The sequence below is a fragment of the Odontesthes bonariensis genome, chromosome 5 (genome assembly GCF_027942865.1).
Source record: "Odontesthes bonariensis isolate fOdoBon6 chromosome 5, fOdoBon6.hap1, whole genome shotgun sequence".
NCBI lineage: Eukaryota > Metazoa > Chordata > Actinopteri > Atheriniformes > Atherinopsidae > Odontesthes > Odontesthes bonariensis.
This window is the reverse complement of record NC_134510.1, coordinates 17,424,200-17,446,925: the sequence shown is the minus strand read 5'-3', so window position 1 is coordinate 17,446,925 and position 22,726 is coordinate 17,424,200. Positions and strand designations below refer to the sequence as shown.

Sequence of the window (22,726 nt, the reverse complement as noted above, 5' to 3'; positions counted from 1 at the left end):
GGTATGAGGTTTCTTCTTCTGCAATGTAACACCGAGAGATACGTAATTCCTGCCAGCAGCAATAACAATACCTAATTATTGTTGAGAGAAAAAAATCCTTCAACAATATAATTTGCCTTTGGGATAAATAAAGTGTTTTTTTCATTCATTTATCTCTTTGCCATTGAATTTAATTTCATTATAACTCGTAAGATGGTCAGTTTTCTCTGTTTTTTGTGAGGTGGATGGGGGACTGCACACTTTTCCAAGGTGCAGAGGCATTGTTGACTAAAGTTGAGGTGCACAGTTCCATCTCTTCATAGAGGAAAACGTATGTAACTTCTCTACCGGGTCGTTAGGACACCAAACAAAGAATTAAAGCTTGAAAAAAAAAAAAAAAAAAAAAAGTTTAGACATATTGTCTAAACCATTTCTAAATCATTCACCCTTTTCAACTAATTGCAGATGTCTTTAATTATATTCAGAATTTTGTACTGTGGCTCCAGTACAGAACCAGCCCTCACTCAATCCCAGGGCTGGAGATGCAGCAGCAGCAGCTGCCGTGGAGACGCAGGTGCACTCCAATAGCTTCCCCTCCTTTTTTCTCTAATTCTTCTTGATGTGGATGGGTCTCCCATGCACCAGACTCTCTAGTTTCTGCTTCACAATCTATGACCATATTTATCATTACATTTATGTCGTCAGCGCCAGCTTTCATGCACCACGGTCTGTCAGCCACACCTTGCAAAATCACTCTCTTTTCTTTACATCATCATTTATGTCAGGCCACTTTTGTCAAATTTTGGGTGCTGTGCGCTCCTCTAAACCGGCTCCATTTGCTGTCACAATGACGATCTGCCCCTTCATCACTTTCCGTTTGTTACTGATCCAGAAAACGACCAAAAAATACATTTAGCTCCTGCCTCTGTGACAAGTGCTTTAGTCTCACACTCTGAAGTACCACTTGTTTTTTTTGCAGCGAGTTTTATCATTGTTGACTGAACAGAAGGTGACAGGTGGTGTGTCTTATGGTTCTTTACTTAGTCATTCTTGGAGGGAGCTAAGGCTGGGTATTTGGCACAAGTGCTCTGTTTCACATTCATTAACATTTATAAAGGAAAGGTGTGCAGGATCTGGCACGTATACTCTCCAGATGTTATGAATATGCCTTTTTTAAGTATGAAAGCTGCACAAGTCTTACAAATGAGGCCCCTGTCTTTTTAACGAGGTGGCTTTACAACTTTGGGATTTGTCCACACGACACAAAAACTGACTAAACTTTTAAGCGAGATAGTAGATGGTGATCAAATGAGGCAAGCGGAATAGGCATGTGGTTATCTGGAATGGAAAACTCTGCGATGACTAAATTCTATCGTGAATAGATAAGACAAAACCAAGCACCATATGTAGATGAGAGTAAATGCAGGGGGGGAAAGCAGTACAGAAATTATTGCAAAGGGTTAAACAAAGACCGTAACAAAAGTCAAGGCAAAGAAAATTTTGTTGATCTCTGGCTGAGAGTCTGAGACTGCAGACCAATAAGATGTTAAGCTGTCAAGTCTGACAGGAGGTAACGCATCCTTTAGGATATGAATTAACATAATTGTTGTTGATTATCTGCACACAACAACATAATCAATTCTCTCTCTCTGAAATAGTTTCTATATTTGGAAACATATTTCAGACAAAGTCGGACTGAAAAGGCAGTTGAATGTCGCCCACATCTCGACATCGATGATTAAACTTTAAAAAAAAACAAAAACATATGGTTGTTGCATATATCTAATCAAAGAATAGTGCTTGATTGTCTTGCATGCATATGGATTTACTCAATGGAATTAAAACGAATACATAACTGTTTAAATCATCAACCACAGGTAAACAAACAACTTAAATTTAATTAAGCATCTGGTCACTGAATTGAGAAAGATGATTGGAATATGGCACTGTGATTCCACACTAAAGTATGTGTTGAAAGAAATGTGATATTTCCTGAGTTTGAAGACGAGATTAATCAAAGACATCCAAATGTCGTAATCAATTGTTGTACACTATAAAATGAAAGTTCAGTGTATTGTCCAGGCCGATGTGTGTGAGCATGATTTGCGTCTTGTCCAGTTGGTATTTAAAGTGATTCATTAAGGGGTCGGGAAATGGCCCCAACTTCACAATCCATGCCAAATAAGGGGGAAGGAGCAACACAGAGATTTCTCTCTCTTACTGCAGAGGAAGAACGAGAATGCATTGAGAGGTCTAATTCCCCTCTATGTACTTCATTATTAAAGTTTAAGTTTGGATGTGTGTGATGGCCTGGCGACCTGTCCGGGGTGTGCCCTGCCTCCTGCCCACTGATGGCTGGGATGGGCTCCAGCCCCCCCGCAACCCTAAGGTGGATTAATTAAGTTCTCCGTTTCTGGCATTTCTGAGTGGAAGTGAGGTGGTGTGTGCCCCTGGAATGCCACTACGATTCTTTTGAAGTCTATAAGGACTAGCAAGCCTATAGAAAAATGTCTCTTGTGCAGAATCTGCTTATGTAGCTCCAAACATCTGAACATGGAATATGATTATAATGGGAAATGGAAAAGTTTCTTGGTTTAAAACATGCAGCAATTACTCTCCTCAGTTTCCAAACTTGTTAAAAAGAAAGTGATGGAACACATTGGTAAATTTGCATCTGTCTCAACATGTTGCTGTACTTTTAAAATTACACTCCGTTAAAACTGCCAATAGTCCTCAGGCTCAAGGCTTTCTCCTCCTGCAATAGATAAAAGGCATTGAAACTATGAGAACCCTGGCGTATACACACATTACACTGCTGGGTGATCACATACAAACAGAACAGCTTGTGCATGTCCCTGGAGCTCATCTGGAATGATTCCATTCATCCCTAAGATATCCACTCCAGTGGGGTTGCGATAGTGGTGGTAGAGTTAAAAAGTCTAGCTTGTTGGCCCACATATAACTTGTTCTGACGACACATCATCTGCCAGGTTTTTTGTTTGTTTGTTTGTTTGTAGGCTAGAAAAAAGTTTAATCGGTAAGCTGGTGTGATAATATTTTTAGAAAACGGAGCAAGGGCAGTATAGGGGCAACATTCTGCAATTTTTCATATCTTCACGTTGCATTCTCTTTTAAAGACAAAAGCAGGTGGAAATTGCTTTCTTGAAAACACTGATTCAAAAGGTAATGAAAAAGGATAGCATAGTATTTATTTTCTACATGTGACTATTAAAGGATACTGAATTATTTTTATTGTTGAATTATTATTATTTTGGCCAATTTAAGGGGGGAAAAAGTTTACTTTTTTTTTTTTTAGGTTCCCCTTATGTACAGCAGATATCACCAATAAATGGTGCCAAAAATATATTCACTTTTGTGTCTTTCGAGTTTTAACTCAAATGACTGTTAAAATCATCCACTACACCATTTCTGTGTACCCCTGTTTTTACATTAATTTCTGTAAAGAGTTTCTGCTGCCTTTACCAATTTCTGAGAGAGTGCTGTTCTTTTCCTGCCGGTGTCAGCAATACCTCGGAATAAACGAGGAAGCAAGACATAACTTTTTGAAAATCCCGGTGGATGTTATAAGGCACTGTGTTTGAATGAGGGCTGTGTGCTTATGATATCTTCATGGTTTATAATGATTTAAAATAAAAATAAGGGAAACTCAATTTACTACAAGACTGACTTGACTTGACTTGAATGATATTTTTATCAGTTGATGTCATAATTTTAGCATTGTCTGTCCTTTGTACCTCCACAGATTTTGGCCAATGTTATTATTTTCCTTTGTGGCAATATGGCTGGGGCCTACCACAAGCATCTGATGGAGTTGGCACTGAAACAGACTTACCAAGACACCTGCAACTGCATCAAGTCCCCAATTAAACTGGAGTTTGAGAAGAGACAGCAGGTAAAGTGATCAATAACTCTTAATTACCAGTGAGACAGCAAAAGCCAGGCAGAACCCAAGAATATGTTCTAGCTGGTGGTGATGCTTAGTGATGTTTTCAATGATTAATGTCTAATTAAAGTGGAACTCCGGGGCATTTGAAGCGCATTTCCATTGCTAGAGGTTGTCAAATACTGATAGTAGGACACAGAGAGGTGCAAATCTGCGCTCCCTGTGTGGAGATCGCGCTGTTCGCTCAGCCTGTCATGCGAGGCTAATACGTGGTGGCTTGGGGCAACTGCTAACCCTTCCACGTAAAACAACAACATGCACACTGCAGAAACGTCACACCACTTTATAAACCATCCGACAATAAAGTCACAAGCCTTACCATCAAAACCATATGCATGGTTCTCACATTACTGGCATGGGGACGTTACAAAACAACTTTATAAACAGCATGTAACTCACCGGCTGGTTGTAGGCTCGCGCATGTGAAAGCCCAAAAGAGTCGATGGACGATACTCCCATATACAAAACAATTATCTTCTCTAGAAAAACTGCGTTCAAGTATTTAAAACATTACAACAATATTACTGGGCATGTATTGTTGTAATGTTTTAAATACTTGAACGCAGTTTTTCTAGAGAAAATAATTGCTTTGTATATGGGATTATCGTCCATCGACTCTTTTGGGCTTTCACATGCGCAAGCCTACAACCAGCCGGTGAGTTACATGCTGTTTATAAAGTTGTTTTGTAACGTCCCCATGCCAGTAATGTGAGAACCATGCATATGGTTTTGATGGTAAGGCTTGTGACTTTATTGTCGGATGGTTTATAAAGTGGTGTGACGTTTCTGCTGTGTGCAAGTTGTTGTTTTACGTGGAAGGGTTAGCGCTTGCCCCTTAGCCACCACGTATTAGCCTCGCATGACAGGGTGTGCGAACAGCGCGATCTCCACACAGGGAGCGCAGATTTGCACCTCTCTGTGTCCTACTATCAGTATTTGACAACCTCTAGCAATGGAAATGCGCTTCAAATGCCCCGGAGTTCCCCTTTAAATAAACATTAACGTTTCAAACAGATATTTTTTACTACTAATTTGATTTATTTCTAAATTGATGTACAGTGTGCTGCCAATGTGTCTGTATTAGATATTTTCTGATGATGTTTTTTTGCACAATCCTACCTTTTTAATATTCTGCTCAACCTCTGCAGATGAAAAATTCCACAGGAATTAGCATGAAGATGCATCAACTGTTTAAAAACCACAGCTAGAGCTAAACCCATCCATCCATCCATCCATTATCTATACCGCTGAATCCGTCGGTCGGGTCGCGGGGGGGCTGGAGCCTATCCCAGCAGTCAATGGGCGAGACGCGGGGTACACCCTGGACAGGCCGCCAGTCCATCACAGAGCCACAAAGAGACAAACGAGACAAACAACCACACACACACGCTCACACTCACTCCTAAGGACAATTTTTAGAAATGCCAATTAACCTAACATGCATGATTTTTTTTGGACAGTGGGAGGAAGCCGGAGTACCCGGAGAGAACCCACGCATACACGGGGAGAACATGCAAACTCCACACAGAAAGGCCCCAGCTGGGTGTTGAACCTGGAACCTTCTTGCTGTGAGGCGACGGTGCTAACCACCACAACACCGTGCAGCCCCAGAGCTAAACCTAATGAACTAATTAATTTTTTTTTTTCAGTGGTAAAAGCAGTTTTTTTTGTCCTCTTGTTATGAAGATATTAAAATGTGAGAATATCTGCAGCTAAATTGTCATAAGCGACAAACTACTTCCTTTTAAATGAGTCTGAACACGGTTGTCTCCCATGGTTCCCAGTTCAACTCTCCCACTGTTCAAAGACGTGTGTTGGGTTCATTGGTGAATCTAAATTGACTTTAGGAGTGACTGTGCTCTTGCGTGATTGTTTCTCATTTGGCTCTGCGTTGGCCCTGCGATGCACTGGCAACCTGTGCAGGGGTGTACCCCACTTTTTGTCTGGTGGCAGCTGGGATAGGCTCCAGTCCCCATCCGGGACCCTGAATTGGATTATGCGATATAGAATTTGGATGTATTGATGCTTTGTTCAACAATTTTCAACACCTACTGGGTTTTATCATAGCCTTTACAAATGCCATGTGGCAATAAGTTCTTCTACTCATGATATGCAGCCAGCCTGCGCTATTCAAAGTCCCTGTGCCTTTGAGCTTTCTCTGCTTGCTTAGTGTAATGCAGGAATGATAGAATACAAAAAGGGCAGGTTACTGCAAATTTGATGCTGCTACCTTTAAGCAGCACAGCTTCCAGTGAAATATTGGCAAGATGTTTATAAATCCTCAGTTATTTGAAAGTCTGTGTTGAAGCATTTTTTTTTTTTCTCGCAGTTGATGAAATTGTGGAGCCATTTAGTTACATTACAGTGAATCCAGCTGTCGTTGTGAAAGCCCGAGCTTGGGGTGGAGCTGGTTTTCCCTTTAGTGAATTGAGATTGTTTGTTTGAACTGCCTTGAGTGAAGCTTGAAACGCCTTGGGTGAAACGTTTCACAGTAGCCCTGGAGTGCTGGCTGCAGCTTGTGACAGATGGTAGTAACTGTGCAGAGACACAGTTTTTTTTTAGGCGCTCAGTGAACTCTAATATATGCTGTTTGCTGCATGCTTTTAACCAAAGTGCGCTGCAGTTTAGCAAGTCTATACATTTTCAGTTGGAGCAATCTAGGATGTGAATTTATCATAAACCCAAATCCCTTGCACGATGTCAGAGATCAGCCGTTGCAGATCTCTCCTCAAAATAGACCTGTCCAATCCCTAGAAACAGTGCGGTGTTTTAGACATATTTTAAATTGTATGACTACAGAAGTTGATTGTCTCAGCACTGTAATAATCACACTCACTTCTGCTTATTTTATATGAGCATCTCTGTGCTATATCAACCTCCTCCTTTGTGTTAATTCAGGAGCGTCTGCTGTTGTCTCTGCTGCCAGCACACATCGCCCGTGTGATGAAAGCTGAGATCATCCAGAGGCTCAAAGGACCAAACTTTGGCCAGATTGAGAACACAAACAATTTTCACAACCTCTATGTTCAAAGACACACTAATGTCAGGCATGTTATATTTATTCTGATGTACCACTTACAAGACCATATAGATCTGCACTGTACTTTTGAAAGCTATGTGAAGGGCTCTGGATTAGTTTATGAAGTATATATTGACATGTACAGTAGATCAAATGTATATTCATTGTTTCGAATCTACAGTGTTTCTTTTTTCTTTTTTAAATGAAGAGCATGTAACTATTAGTTATTAGTTATATTGAATAGTATTTCTTTCCATCTCTAGTATACTTTATGCTGATATAGTTGGATTCACGCGGCTTGCCACCGACTGCTCGCCCGGAGAACTGGTGCACATGCTGAACGAGCTGTTTGGCAAATTTGATCAAATTGCAAAGGTAAAACAAATTCAGTACTGGGGTTGTTTTCACAAAATGATACTGATGTTAGTTTTGTGTCTTTGTTTGAATTTGATAGTAGACCTTATAGTTTACAGTAATTCATACATTAAACGTATATATATCTTACTCACCATCACATTTGGCAAAGGGTCGATTGCAGCCTGCATGCTTAGAGAATTCCTTCAGACGTGCACAAGCACACAAGAGTTATTGTTATAATATTATAATATTAAAATGTTAATGTTATAAAATTAAAAGTTTTTGTGCAATGCAGGCTTCAATTTTCCTCTTACAAGTTTAGTACTTTGTAATACGGTGTGGCCACCTAATTAGTTTTGATGTCCAATCAAATCAACTGTCCAACTGATCTTCTGAGTTATAATTTTGTCCACACTAACATGGATGATATGACATGGACCTCAGATAATTGCTTTTCTGACAATTTTGTCTTGGAGATATTTGAACTATTAACATTTTTTTTTCCCAGCAGCCTTCAGTACGATTCACAAACACAATGTGTCAGGCGCAGTTGTCAGCCTTTCAAAGTGAAAGAGCAGAAGCTTATTTCTTTAATATAACCAGAGATACAACACAAAGATTACAATTTTTTCCCCTACTGGCATTAAAATGGTATAATACCATACAGCAGCCTGAATATGACAAGTCTTGAATGTCCCTCAAAAATGGATTAAATTAAATCAAATTTAAAAAGCTGCCCTTGTGATCTGCCAGTGGGATCTTATGGTATTACTACCAATATTGTTCTTTTTCATATGCAGGAAAATGAATGCATGCGGATCAAAATCCTTGGCGACTGTTACTACTGTGTGTCTGGCCTGCCAGAGTCGTTGCCAAACCATGCAAACAACTGTGTAAAAATGGGTCTGGACATGTGTGAGGCAATCAAGTAAGTGGCAATTATATCACAGTGCTGCTGAAAAAAAAATTGCTGAAATTAATTTTGAAACGTTTGCTTCTCTGATTTTGTATATATCGTTCCAACTCGTATGTCATATGATTGCTAGCTTGATCCTCAGTATCAGTGTTGCCTAAATATGTTTTGTAATCCATGGTCAGATTAGTGATATGTTGTGATCACTGGAAAACTGAAATGAGGATTAGCATATTTGTTTGCAGACTTGGTTTACTCCGAAAGGCTTATGACTTAAAAAAAAAAAAAAAAAATAGTTTTTCTTAGTTTCCATTTTTCTCTTTTGTTTGTGGTGCAGTACTCAGCACACAGAATAAGGTTAGAATATGATGCAGTGTCATTAGTTTTCTGAGAGTTTGGATGATATGAAGGATGATTTCCTTTAACAAATTCCCGTGTTTTTTTTGATGCTTGACAGGAAAGTGCGAGATGCCACAGGGGTTGACATTAACATGCGTGTGGGTGTGCATTCTGGGAATGTCCTGTGTGGTGTTATAGGACTTCAGAAATGGCAGTATGATGTTTGGTCACATGATGTCACACTGGCCAATCACATGGAAGCAGGAGGTGTACCAGGGTGAGTGTGAAGAAAGTAAAACATGCTGTTATGTGGTTTTCTACACAAGTTTTTGTCTGTTGTAATCGCTGACTCTCCTTGCTCAAAAATATCCTGAATCATTGATAATATTCAAAGAGGCCCGTGAACTGACTGGCCATTGTCAACTGTTCTCTTCCAGGCGAGTCCACATCACCTCAGTGACACTGGAGCACCTGAATGGTGCCTATAAGGTGGAAGATGGGGATGGGCAAGAAAGAGATTCTTATTTAAAGGAACATGGTGTCATCACTCACCTGGTTATCAACCCAAAGGTTCCTTACAAATCTTTTATTGTCTAAAGAGAACAGTGGACATAAAATGAAATGCTGCAGGATACTTTTTTTCTTCAGGTAGAGCATCGGAGCCCTCAGCATCATTACAGACCCAGACACGCGCTCGATGGTTCAAAGATGAGAGCCTCGGTCAGGATGACCCGCTACCTGGAGTCATGGGGAGCAGCCAAGCCCTTTGCCAACTTGCACCACAGAGACAGCATGACTAATGACAATGGGAAGATCAGCACTGCTGTGTGTATTCATTTTCTACACACATTGTATGGTTTATGTGGTAGGAGGCTGCTTGGTAGCTGCTAACCCATCCCTCCTCTCTTACTCCATTTCTAGGATGTGCCAATGGGGCAATATCACTTCCAGAGAAGATCAGAGAGGCAAGCCGTCCACTTTGCAGCTCCAGCAAAATGTTCTTTAGCAGGATCATTCTCATCCTTTAAATTATAAAGACATGCAATGAGATGATTAATAGGACTAGATTTTTGCTCAAGGCTTCAGTGTCTGTGACTAATACTTTGTCAACTTAAAAGATGTTGTATCTCTGGTACTTTTTGTTACTCATTAAAGGACAAAGTCTCAGAAGAGACGGTTTGAAGAGGAACTCAACGAGAGGATGATCAGGACGTTCGATGGGATAAATTCACAAAAGTAACCTTCCTTTTACAAGCGCATGTTATTTCTTTTGATAAATTATGGATAAGGAGCAAATTTGAAGAAAGCATATTTAAGTTGATCCTTTTTTATGATAAAATTTCTATTGAAAGCCCACCATTTAATCTAAAATCTATTTAAAACTGTTCTTTACTTCCATTGTTATATTTCCTGTCTCTGCTCTTCTACTCTAAACTTTTATATAATTCTGAAACAGTGTGTTTATGCTTTCAGGCAATGGCTCAAGTCTGAAGACATTCAAAGAATATCGCTGTTTTTTCACAATCGATCATTAGAAAAAGAGGTAACAGGCTTTTCATCCAAACTGGGCTCATTTACACCTTTGATGGAGTGAATAGACTTTCTAAATATACCATTTTAAATACATTGGTCCTTTATGTTGTTTTGCCCACACTCAGCATGCCATGCAATCATGTGATTGAGAGGTGTGTGTAGTGTCTGAGTGCACCTCCAGTTTTAAAAGCCTTTCACTGACATTGTACTTTCTCTTCGTCTTCTTTAGTACCGAGCGACAACATTGCCAGCCTTTAAATACTACGTCACATGCGCTTGTTTGATCTTCTTCTGCATTTTTATCGTGCAGATTCTGGTTCTTCCAAAGTAGGTGACCTTTATGTAAATGTTTAAAAATATTCTGCAGAGTACTGTTGTTTTTACTTACTGTGTTTATTTATTTACTTTTTAATTATTTTTTGCAACTGGCTTCATTTTAAGTGAACTACATCATTTCTGGATTTTTTTATAGGACAGCTGTCTTGGGAATATCCTTTGGAATGGCCTCTCTTATCCTGTCCTTGATCCTCTTCATATGTTTTATTGGACACTTTGTGGTGAGTGTAGTTCAAATCGCATTGTTTCAATTGTATCTTGTGACTTGTAAAAGTGCCCCTCTTGTCAATTAACTGTCCATAATGTGACCCTCAGGTTTTAAAAGTGCCATTTAGGTGTGGCGACGACACACAACTCTGTGAAAGGAAAGGTTCAGAGGTTGTGCGTACACATTGTTTCAGGTTGCAGCTATTCTTTAATGATGTCCTGGTGACATAAACATGCACAGTGAAAATGTATACAGTGCATTCACATATTTGTTGAAGGGTCTTTGCTGTCAGCTGGTAATTCTGGTGCTCTGTTTACATGTTTATCACCTTGTGTTTCTGATATAATTATTCAAATGTTCAGTATATTACTTTGGTATTCAACACATGAAATCAATTATTAAGGGGTGTATAAACAATATTTAGAACACAAATATAGCAACAAACATCTATAAAAAGATAATAGCATTCTTAGCAGAGATGCTGGTTCCTCTTCCTCCGTTTGCTGTGATCTGAGCTTCACATTTCTATGTTGTGGCAGCCGGTCTGGTTGTGCATGTTAAAGCACATCACTGCCTCTCATTCTGTCTAGAGCAGGCGAATGTCCACATTTCCTCCTTAAATTAACTTAGGGGGGACGAGGATAAAGAGGGCTTCTGGGCTAGCTTAGAGCAAGGAAACACAGGTGTGTACAGAGTAGAAATAATGATTACATTTTTGTCAGATGCTACACTTCTTCACCTGAAGATGTCGTAGAATCAGGGGTTTCTCATTTGGCAGCTTTGTCCTCTCATCTCTTGCTTACATTACATTCTTACATCCTCACTGGAAGGAGTTAACATATAAAATAGGAGATGAGATTGAGGAAAGTAAGGTGACACGTTAACATAGCAAAAAGCTCCCCAAGTGTGCTCTTTGTTACTTTCTAGTGGAGGCAAATGCCAAGTCAGGAAATGGAAGGATGGGAAAAGAAATAACTCTTAACACATTAAAGGTACTATAAAATTCCATATGCCCAAGGCCTCAACAAGTTGTTCCCTCTGATGTCTGCTATTTTTCTTTGCTTATTGGCTTGGAGCTCAGCTCCCTGTGGAGGTTGCTTGAGACTCAAAAACTAAGCACAACACTCAGCTGGTAAAGTTAAGAAGCCATGTGATACTCCAGCTGCCTTTTGTCAAGATTGTTTGACATTGCAGGGTCTGTATTTTAACTCATGCTCTGATTCGTCATTGTTTTCTTTTTTTGGAACGCTCATTAAATCTTATTCGAGTTCCCCTGTGTAAATGATAAAGAAACGGCCTGACAGTTAATGGTCTCCCTTTTCATAGAAACATTGCACTCTGTAATTAAATTTCATGTCTTTTTCTTACTAGGGGTTTGCAGAAGTGTGTCTTTAAAGCCCCTTTTAGACCTGAGATACGTAACATAAATGGTTTCATTAAAATTATGGCATGAAGTCATTCAGACTTTGGTCATTTTTGTGTTGATGATTCTCACCCTTCATTCAGACGTATTAAGGAGAGAGACAGATTCTCTGTTCAAAGAGTCTATTCATTCACTCACCATATAGTGTTCACAGTATAATTAGTAGTGGGTAGAGCTAGACAGCGACTGAAACACTTGAGATACTGGCGCTTATCCCAGCTGCCATTGGGTGAGAGGCGGCTTCGTTCAAACTTTTGTAATGAAAACTGTAAGCATAGAATAGAATAGAAACATACTTTATTCATCCCCCAATGGGGGAAATTCAAATTAGTCAAGTAGCTCAAAATAATTATTAATATTTACAATGATTTTATATTAACAACAACAATAATAATACCAATTCTAATAAAAAATACTACTACTAACTAATAGTAATAATAATAAATAACTAAAAAAAAAATAAAAAAAAATTAATCAATTTGAGAAGAACTCAGCAGTTCTTCTCTAATGGTTCAGCATGGATGAAATTGTAGCATAGAATCCATTGTGCAATCAATGTGATATGAATCAGAATTACAATGGCAGGTTATGAGTCGGATTTAGCCATTCATTAAAATGTCAGTAATAAACAGATTGGAACATACTTGGAGCAAACTTTAAATTAAGGCACATGTTTTATCCATGTAATGCAAAACATCGCAGTTGCCTGGGCTATAAAGTGGAGATGCTAAATAGCTTATCATGTCTATATGTCATAATATTGGACAATAACGAATACCTAACACCTAATCCGGGTTTTCGAGCCTGGATTCCAGTTGTCTCTTCATCCAGGAACATCCTTTTGGCGCTCTTCTCTTTACTTTTTAGAACTTTGTAAAATAAAATATTCAACCTCCCTCTGAATCTGTTGGTACAGTCAATTTCACAATAACTTTTTACAATTTTACACATGTTTTCTATGTTTTCCAGCCGTTCAAACGGTCTGCCTTTTTTTTTACCACGCAGTGGATACAAGAGGGTGTCACCCTAATACAGTCGCATGTCTGATGGCATCAGGTGCATTCCCTCTTTATTTGTAAGGCGTTCAAAAGTAAGGTCAGAGGTGAAATAAGAGGCTCCTCAAAGCAAAAGGAATTTTTGACAGTAGAGTGAAACCACACAGAGAACGGAGATGCATAGATGACTCCCTGCCCAGCAACAACACAATGATGGCTGTAAAAGTCCACAAAGGCAAAGTAAATTAACAGATTAATCAATTACTCTTCTACAACTTACACTTTTTAATGCATACCATTTATCTCATACTCATAAAGAATGTTGTGAAAGTAACCGTTCTAATATAAGTAAGGCTCAGTTGGAAAGATGTATATATGTTAAAATAAAATAAAAAATTTAACAACTGATAAACAAGACAAACAAGACGATTTAACAGTAAGTCAGAGGATTTTTTTCTTTCCTTATCCACTTATCTATTTTCCTTGGACAGCAGTAAAATAATGTTATGTTGGTCACTGTTGCTTTTGTTGGACTTTATTTGTACATTTGTCAAATGTCATGGAGGGATATCAGGGTTTATTTTTAGATTTCCTGTGAAAGATTGAGAAGGCCATTTAATTTAGCGCAGGAAAAGTTGATAGAAACCCATTAAATGTAAAAGTTATTAATTCAGCGTTTCCTAATGATCACACAGATTCATTTTCAATAAAAACAAGAAGTTTTAAAAGTGAGTTTGTATGTTATTAGTTCTTTAAAAGAATGAATAAGATTATGCAGGTCAAAATGGAACCAGAATTGGAATTTGGCCCAGAAAATTGCGATTGTTGCATCTCTGGTTTAGTATCCACGTGAAGAAAACATCATTATAGTTGTGGCATCTAACAAATAGCTTAACCTTAAAAACAGCTCACTGTAACAAAATAAATAAACCAAACAAAGAAACTGGTGATTGTCCAGTTGTTACCAGGCTGGGTACAGATTCTTCAGTTCAGTGTTGAGGTCAAAAAGGTTACAAAATGGCATTAAAAATACCTTGTTTTCAGAACAAAAGATCCACAAAAGTTCTGTAATTCCAGTTATCCCCCTTCTAAGGGGCACTTTACACGGAAACGAAAACGGGTTAAAAACGCAAAACCTTTTTGCGGATGCACCATATCGTTTAGATGGTAACGGCGTTTTGGGGCCATGAAAACGCAAAAAAGTGAAACCGCCCTCCAGAGTGGAATTCTTGAAAACGTTCCACTGTCGCGCCACCGTGTAAAGGCTCTAGCATGGTTGCCATGTCTGCTAGCGCGAGCGGTGTTGATGACGTCACGAGTTCGTGCCCCCCATATATAGTGGCGCAAGTCGTTGCGCTAGTAGTTGGAATTTTCTCCGTCACAGAGGTGGCGCTGCTACGTGAAGGTTACCGCTACTCTACAACCACGAAAGTGGAGAAGAAAACAATGAAGAGCAGGAATACTGTCATTAATGATACTGCTGCAGTATTCGGATAATTTTAATTTTTGAATTTAGTTAAAAGAGGTGATGGTCTGAAGCCCCGGCATCACCACTTTTTGAGTCTCTGCCCTCTTCTTTGCCTTCACGTATCTGTCCCATAGCTTCCTCCACACATTCTTACAGAACTCTCCCTCTTTCCCCAAAGTTCTGCCAATCTCTGTGCACCAGTTTTGGGAGTTTACGTGCTCCCTGTGCTGTTTCACTGCAGTTTCGTACAGCTGCCTGTACAAACGCACCTCCTGACTGAGCCTGGTCTCACAACGGTCCATCCGGTTTTTCGTTGGTGGCGCCGCCAAGTTACAAAAATCGTTGTAACGTCATTTTGACGTCACGGTCCGCCACCGCCGTGACAGACGCGGCAACCATGCTACCGCCTTAAAGGATGAGAAACGCAAAACTGCGTTTCTCGTCACATAGAAATGACGTGACAAGCATAATAAAGCGCCAGAAAACCGTGGGAAACACATTAGTAGGCTATCAACATGTCCGTCCCTGCGGACTTTCAACTCGCCTTAGGCGCGGTAATTTGACGTTCAAGAGTCATTTCATCAGATAACAGCAATGATGAGCGAGAGTAGTAAAGAACAGACCAAAAATATGAAGTACGTTCTCGAAATTCTTGAAGTTCATAGAGAGAGCAGGTGACCTAGACAGCTGTGGGTGAGACCTGGGAGGACTTCTCAGTGGTGGGATAACTTCATGAATGGAGTGATAGACGACCAAGCGTGGCATGATTTTCACCCTAAAACGCTCGTCTAAATGCAGATTTAAAAGTGAAAACGAAACGCCACTTTTGCGTTTTGGTTTCAGATCGTTTCCGTGTAAAGGAAGCCTAAATAATAGTGTGCCATCTTTAGTATATTTTGATGTGATGCACATCCCTGCACTATTTGAATGTCACATCCACTCAGCCCGAGTGGTTCCCAGGTATTGCTCTGAGATGATCAAATGAATTATATGGGCTTTCACTCTCTGTGTTTTCCTACAAAACACACTGAGAGTGAGGGCAAATGCTGCAAGATGGGAAATCAATTGACTATAAATGACCTGGCAAACATTTGCCAAAGCACAGGAATATTTCTTACTTCAATAAAAGCTTAGCCGTAAACAATATATGGACGTATTAAGACATTAATTGCTGCGATGTGTGTTTGTACATTACTGTAAAATTAGGAGTACTGTGTGTGTTGCTCTTAAGAATAAGTCAACATTGCCCTCAGGAAGCAGCCGGTTGGTGTGCTAGGCTTTGTCATGTTTGTGAAGAAAGTTACATAGAAAATGATTGCATCGTTACTCAAATGTATTTTATTTTTAAATATAATGGCACATGCCTTTGAATTTAAAAGACCCCTCTCTCCCTAAATTGATGGGCTCCTGACACTTTTATGTGACATTGCTGAGGTAATTAGCAGTCAAAAAAAAAAGTAACAGCCTCAGCGTGGTGTGTTTGATATAAATGTTTAATTAAACAGAATTTAGAGTGATTGTCCTTGCTTATCAAAAATAAGAGCTTGCTGTACATGGTTCTAATAATACACATATAATGGTTGCGTGGGTTACTTACTTCTGAAGACCTGAGGTTCCCTCTACACACACATTTAGGTACACTCATCATGTGTTGCCTCCACTCTTTATGAGTTTGGGAGCTCATGCATGCTGTTTTCTTGTCTGCCTCTTCCGTGTGATGCCTCTGAGACCTTTTCTCTCTCGGCTCCCAAATCCTGCTCTATACTCACATTCATGTGTCCTGGTATTGATGTGTTGTTCTGTGTGTCTCAGCAGCACTGCAGTAAAAGCGCATCTACTTCTTGGATGTGGCTGCTGAGGTCATCAGTTATTATAGCCAACAAGCCATGGCCTCGCATCACTCTCACCATGACAACCACAGCTCTAATACTCATAATGGCAGTCTTCAACATGGTAAGCTTTTATGTGCTGGCACCACAGGAAGGGAAGGGTAAAAACTAGTAGACTTCACTCGGAATAAAGTATCACATTCCTTCAAACAACACTTCTGTGACTTGTGGCTACGATGTCATTATAATGTGAAGGATTGGAGCATGTTCTCACCCAGAAACTATTGATGTAAAATCGATAAGAACCAACGGATGTGAAGATTTTCTGCAAAATTGAAATCATAAAATAGATGTATTCTGCCTTTTGCTATAAAGCTAAATCTTTCTTTAACTCCAGTGCAATATGCATTGCCACAGTTTTAGATGGACCTTAATTATTATTTTTGGTGGCATGGATTAGTGGATTTGATTTCTTTTGTTTACTAAGCCTCATTGATGTTGAATTTTTCACCAAATAATAAGCTACAGAAGATTATTGTTGTTGTATTGTTTTCTTTGGCGCTCCCAGTCATGAGAGCCTAGCAGTGCCAAAACCATTTGCATTTAAGGAAACGGTATATAACAACTTTATTGTTGTTTTGCTCTTCACCATTATTTTTCTGATTTATCTGATTGAGGTTTATTTCTGTAGGCTAAAGGCAGATACATAAAGGCTCAGATGAAGGTGGAACAGTAGCCTGAGGCTTGAGAGAAGGCTGTGTGATAAAGCATGGTGTCAGGACCCTGGTTTAGACCTTCACACAAATCGATTTCAGAGATTATAATCGTGTTTTGCGTCTGACGTGGGTCAGTAGCTCAGGGCGGATGAACCAAATTAACTTGGCTTTGCTCAGTGGGGCAGCCAATCGTCCTCCTGTCCTGCAGCTTCACTTTAATAGACATTATTGAATGGTTGTCACTATTGGCCTCTGATCTAACAAGATTCTATTTTCCTCCTGCAAGTCTAATGCAGACTGGTTCATCTTCTCACACATTGACATGCAAAGCAAACAGAGAAATTGTGCTTCTTATTTGTGAGTCTGTGTTTTTTTTTGTGTGCTGATCTAAAAATGGGGTGCTTTTTTTTATTTGTACTCTGAAAAAAATGATTGGAGCCCAGAATATCTTTTTCTCTAGTTCTTTTTGGAAGACAACGAGTTGCCTCCAGTTCCTGTTTACAATTCATCCAATGAAACACTCCTTTACTCTAATGGGCAACAAATCACCTTCACTGGCAAAGACAATTTCTACCTTCCTGTAAGTAAAGACCAACACTATCACTATCAGGATTCTTTCTAAAGTCATTATTTTCTTGTTTTTTGTTTTAATTATTGGATAAATCCCCCACTCTGTCTGCTGACCCCTTCTTCTATCCAGTATTTAATTTACAGTTGCATCCTGGGCCTGATCTCTTGCTCAGTATTCCTGAGAATAAACTACGAGCTGAAGATGATCATTATGTTGACGGCGGTGGTCGTCTACAATGTCATTATTCTGCAAACACATGCTTCGTTGCTGGACGAATACAGCAGATTTCTGTACAAGACTGAGGTCCTTGACAGGTAAGTGAAGGGAGTCTGTTGTCTCATGAGCATCCAAACACAGCTTATATGTACCCTCATAGTTGGCTACATCCGACCTTCATCTCGTCTTATTACACAAATATAAACTACTGTTGTGTCTTGTTAGGTTTCTTTCTGTTAGTCATTTTGATTTCTACCAAGACACTGTTGAGTGTGTTGTTAAACTAAATAAAGTACATTCAAGTTAAAACACCATAAAAATGAATAAATTAAATCCAAGTTAGAGGTCCAACCGGTTTTGTTGACCTGAACATTGATGGTGGGATACACACACAGACTGCAATATATACTGCTTCATAGTGTTCAAATAGCGAGAGCAGTTAAAGATTAGTATGCTAGAAAAGAACTGTAAATTCTGAATAGATGGCAAGAAGCCTCCTGAGTCATGGTGACAAATTCAATTTGAATACACCACCTCATTAGCCATTAAGTATAAGCACTGACCAAAGAATGAATTCAAAGGATTGTGAACCTCGCATCCCCACATAGAAAAGCGGCTGCTTAATGAGGTTCTGCAGCATACTGAGCTAATTATGAATGAAACCAGTTATTTTGAGGAAGTGTGAGAGAAGTCTTGCCTGTGGATATTTTACACATACAGCCCCTGTGAAGACAAGTGAGGCCAAATGGTAACATATGCTTGATAGGAAAAAGTCCTCAGGGACAGATTGTTGATGTTGTTGTAAGGCTGTCATATACAGTTGGCTCACATTAGTTACCATTCACAGCTTTTATGTAGCCCTTTAAGGAACAGGACGTTTTGATTGTGTTTAATGAAGATGGCGGTTCTGAATCATATGTTTAGATTGGTGCTTGGGTCAAATCACTGTGTCTGTTCGTTCTATTATGTTACATACTAAAACCCAGTCCTACAATTTGCAAAACATGTTTACTGCTGTTTTAACGCGGAGAATGCCAGAGGCGGCTTTAAATCGGCACAAAGACGAGCAAGTGAACTTTCATCCTGAGTTAAAAATGGTTAATATACTTTGCTGTAACAACCGCTTAAAGATGTTTTACATCTTCTTAGCTAATGATGCATACTGCTTGTATGCTCGGTGTCCTCGGTAGAGTTGCAACATCAGTGAGCAGAGCAGGCATCCCTTTTTTGGGTTGTTGTTTTTCTGTTATATGCCAATGCATGTTAAAATGATACAATTGCAGACAATCTTGCAGTTTTTGACAGAGCTTGACTAACAGCCACAACACTGACCGTATGCTTTCATCTCTGAAATATTTAAGATAATTCTACCTCTGTACTGCACAACTCAAGTTTTATTTGTGATATTGAGCATTTACATAAGGATACAGGTCGTTTAGGCCATTGGCGTTTAGGCCGCAGTCGTTTAGGCCGACAGAGGAGTCGTTTAGGCCACAGGGAGCAGTCGTTTAGGCCCCCCTGCAGTCGTTTAGGCCAGGCTACCTGAGCAGCTGAAATCTTTATTATTGTACATTCGTTATTATAAGATATAAGTCAGCTCTACTGGTCTGTCTGGGTGAAAACGTTTTTTTTATTTAATAAATGGTGATTTATAAATTCATAAAATTGTGGAAATAATCATCCGCATTGCCACATTCATTGGACAATAATGCTGTAATTATTTAGAAGCCCGTTAGATTCGCGCGGTTTGTGAGAATTAAAATAGTGATTTATAAGAAAAGCATGCATTGTCATCGAAAGGGTAACTGATCTGAAACACCATGTTTATTTTGCAGTTATTCATAGGATATAAACATTAAACATTAAAATAAACACATATATTAGTGAATTTGTGTTCACGTGTATCAACCACGTCCCATCTCGCAAACGGGCTTCTAAATAACGAATTATTATTATTAATAATTAGGCCTATTGTCCAACGAATGTGGTGGTTTCAGATCAATCACCCTTTTGATGGCAATGCGGATGCTTATCTTATAGCCTAAATCACTATTTTAATTCTCACAAACCGCCAAACGGGCTTCTAAATGATTAGGCTACAGCATTATTGTCCAACGAATGTGTGCATGTGGTTTATTTTCACACAACGTTTGTTGGCAGTTTTGCATCTCCTCTTCCAATTTCCAAGCAACTCGCAGTTCTCTTAAGCATCTTTGGTGCGCTTGTGTGTGTTTTAATGTTTAATGTTTATATCCTATGAATAACTGCAAAATAAACATGGCCAATATTTAGTGAACATGTGTTCATGTATAGTCTAGCCATCCAAGCCATCGAAACCACTCTCACCTGACTAGAGGTAGGTGTTGGTATGCCGGGCGATTAGTGCTGGCGTAAACCAATTAAATGTGCCAGCTGTGAACGAGGCGAGGGTATGGAATGTTAACGCATCAAAGCCACTTGCAGCTCTGTATGCAGAGCGATTACTATCCGTGCAGATCAATGACACACATGCCAACCAGCCATCTGTACATTTTCGCGCGCTCTCTCTAAAAATAGATAAACCAGGGAAGCAATTGTACACGCCCCAGCTACTGCGGAAATTATGTGATCAGGATTCCAAAAATATTCTCACAAACCACGAATCAAACTGGCTTCTGAATAACAAATTATTAGGTATTAATAATTATTGTCCAACGAATGTGGTGTTTCAGATCAGTCACCCTTTCGATGACAATGCATGCTTTATCTTATAAATCACTATTTTAATTCTCACAAACCGCGCGAATCTAACGGGCTTCTAAATAATTACAGCATTATTGTCCAATGAATGTGGCAATGCGGATGCTTACGATGACAATTCGATGCTTAACTTATAAATCACTATTTTAATTCTCATAAGCCGCGCAAATCCAACGGGCTGCTAAATAATTACAGCATTATTGTCCAATGAATGTGGCAATGCGGATGATTATTTCCACAATTTTATGAACTTATAAATCACCATTTATTAAATAAAAAAAACGTTTTCACCCAGACAGACCAGTAGAGCTGACTTATATCTTATAATAACGAATGTACAATAATAAAGATTTCAGCTGCTCAGGTAGCCTGGCCTAAACGACTGCAGGGGGGCCTAAACGACTGCAGGGAGGCCTAAACGACCTGCTCCCTGTGGCCTAAACGACTGCAGGGGGGCCTAAACGACTGCTCCCTGTGGCCTAAACGACTGCAGGGGGGCCTAAACGACTGCTCCCTGTGGCCTAAACGACTGCAGGGGGGCCTAAACGACTGCAGGGAGGCCTAAACGACCTGCTCCCTGTGGCCTAAACGACTGCAGGGGGGCCTAAACGACTGCTCCCTGTGGCCTAAACGACTGCAGGGGGGCCTAAACGACTGCTCCCTGTGGCCTAAACGACTGCAGGGGGGCCTAAACGACTGCAGGGAGGCCTAAACGACCTGCTCCCTGTGGCCTAAACGACTGCAGGGAGGCCTAAACGACCTGCTCCCTGTGGCCTAAACGACTGCAGGGGGGCCTAAACGACTGCTCCCTGTGGCCTAAACGACTGCAGGGGGGCCTAAACGACTGCTCCCTGTGGCCTAAACGACTGCAGGGGGGCCTAAACGACTGCAGGGAGGCCTAAACGACCTGCTCCCTTACATAAAAAAGAGATCGTAGAGATGACGTACTGTGGGAGACAAATCCTGTTGCTTCTCTAAACATAAAAGATAATGGAAGAGTTCTTGGAGGTTACGACATCATACATTGTGGTTTCACTGGAGGGTGTTGTGATTCTCTGATTCATAGCTGATCTGCGAATGAAAGGTTTGTGAATGGAATGTCACATATCTTTGGCCAGCTGTTCTATAATATGGGAAAGTGTTAGGTGTAGAATTGAGAAATTGAAAAGCTGTGGACGCTTCTTCAGTTGAAAAACCCTTCAATCATTATCACCTCAGAATTAAAAACCAAAAAGATGATCAGTATTGTGTTAATGTCCTGCCCATGTGCAGTTTGTTCTCATGCCTGCCCACAGTCGGTTCTCAGTCTTTGTCACTCGTACCGTTTAGAGAATTGATTAGATGAGCCAGGCGAGTTCAGGATTGGCAGGATGTTTTCTTGGTTTTCTGCTGAGCTCTGCCCTAGATAAGAGGAAGAATCCATTAATATGCAAAATGTTGTGCCTAAATTAGGATGCAGCAGTCCTGTATGAATCCTATCATAGACGGAGAACTTTGTTAGGGGAGGGCTGTTACACTGCTATAAAAAAAAATGTCTTTGTGATTTTAATGTTATAATTTGACTTTTTTTTTTTTTAAATGTCAACCCTTAAAAAAAATGTTAAGGACTTTGAGTCTACTGCGATGTATTTGCATGAACAAGTACAGCATGATACACACACACTATCAGTATCAGTGTGGTTGGTTACCTAACAGCCCCCTGCAGAGGAGTCCTACTTGAAGGTTAAGATGGCAGGAGAAGTGGAGCTTTAACTCTGTTTCTGTGCTGAATCTTTGTGGCTCATGAGCACTTTTTAAAAAAAAAAAAAAAGATTTTTATTGCTCCTTGAGAAATGTTTCTACTGAAAGCCCCATGACGGGAAGGATCAACTTCCTTTATGCAAATGATAAACAAGCTCTTGTCAAAGCAAAGCAGCAGTGACATTCTGCACAGACTGACAGCCCGCAATAAAATGGTCTGCTAACCATCCATGTAGTATCTGTCAGTGCTGATTGTGATCTGAATTGTTAATTAATGTTCTGAGTTTCACCTTTCTCTTTTAATCTTTCACTCGCTCTGTTTGGCAGTCTTTTTGTCCATCTTTGTCTTCACTCTTATCCTACAAACACATGATCTTTTTT

General features: G+C 39.7%; 1 protein-coding gene across 3 annotated transcripts in view; it reads left to right on the top strand.

The window, feature by feature from the left end:
• Positions 1-22,726, top strand: part of adcy2a (adenylate cyclase 2a) — a 71,503-nt gene that overhangs the window by 40,503 nt on the left and 8,274 nt on the right. For 2 of the 3 annotated variants that reach the window (XM_075465098.1, XM_075465095.1), the window contains 15 exons: positions 3,743-3,892; positions 6,842-6,990; positions 7,226-7,337; positions 8,120-8,247; positions 8,690-8,848; positions 9,009-9,141; positions 9,220-9,396; positions 9,493-9,536; positions 9,727-9,807; positions 10,045-10,114; positions 10,334-10,431; positions 10,577-10,661; positions 16,347-16,487; positions 17,540-17,659; positions 17,780-17,964. In XM_075465098.1, coding sequence (XP_075321213.1) covers positions 3,743-3,892; positions 6,842-6,990; positions 7,226-7,337; positions 8,120-8,247; positions 8,690-8,848; positions 9,009-9,141; positions 9,220-9,396; positions 9,493-9,536; positions 9,727-9,807; positions 10,045-10,114; positions 10,334-10,431; positions 10,577-10,661; positions 16,347-16,487; positions 17,540-17,659; positions 17,780-17,964 — 1,832 coding nt within the window. The remainder of the gene's footprint in view (positions 1-3,742; positions 3,893-6,841; positions 6,991-7,225; positions 7,338-8,119; positions 8,248-8,689; positions 8,849-9,008; positions 9,142-9,219; positions 9,397-9,492; positions 9,537-9,726; positions 9,808-10,044; positions 10,115-10,333; positions 10,432-10,576; positions 10,662-16,346; positions 16,488-17,539; positions 17,660-17,779; positions 17,965-22,726) is intronic. The other variant, XM_075465096.1, reaches the window with a different exon arrangement.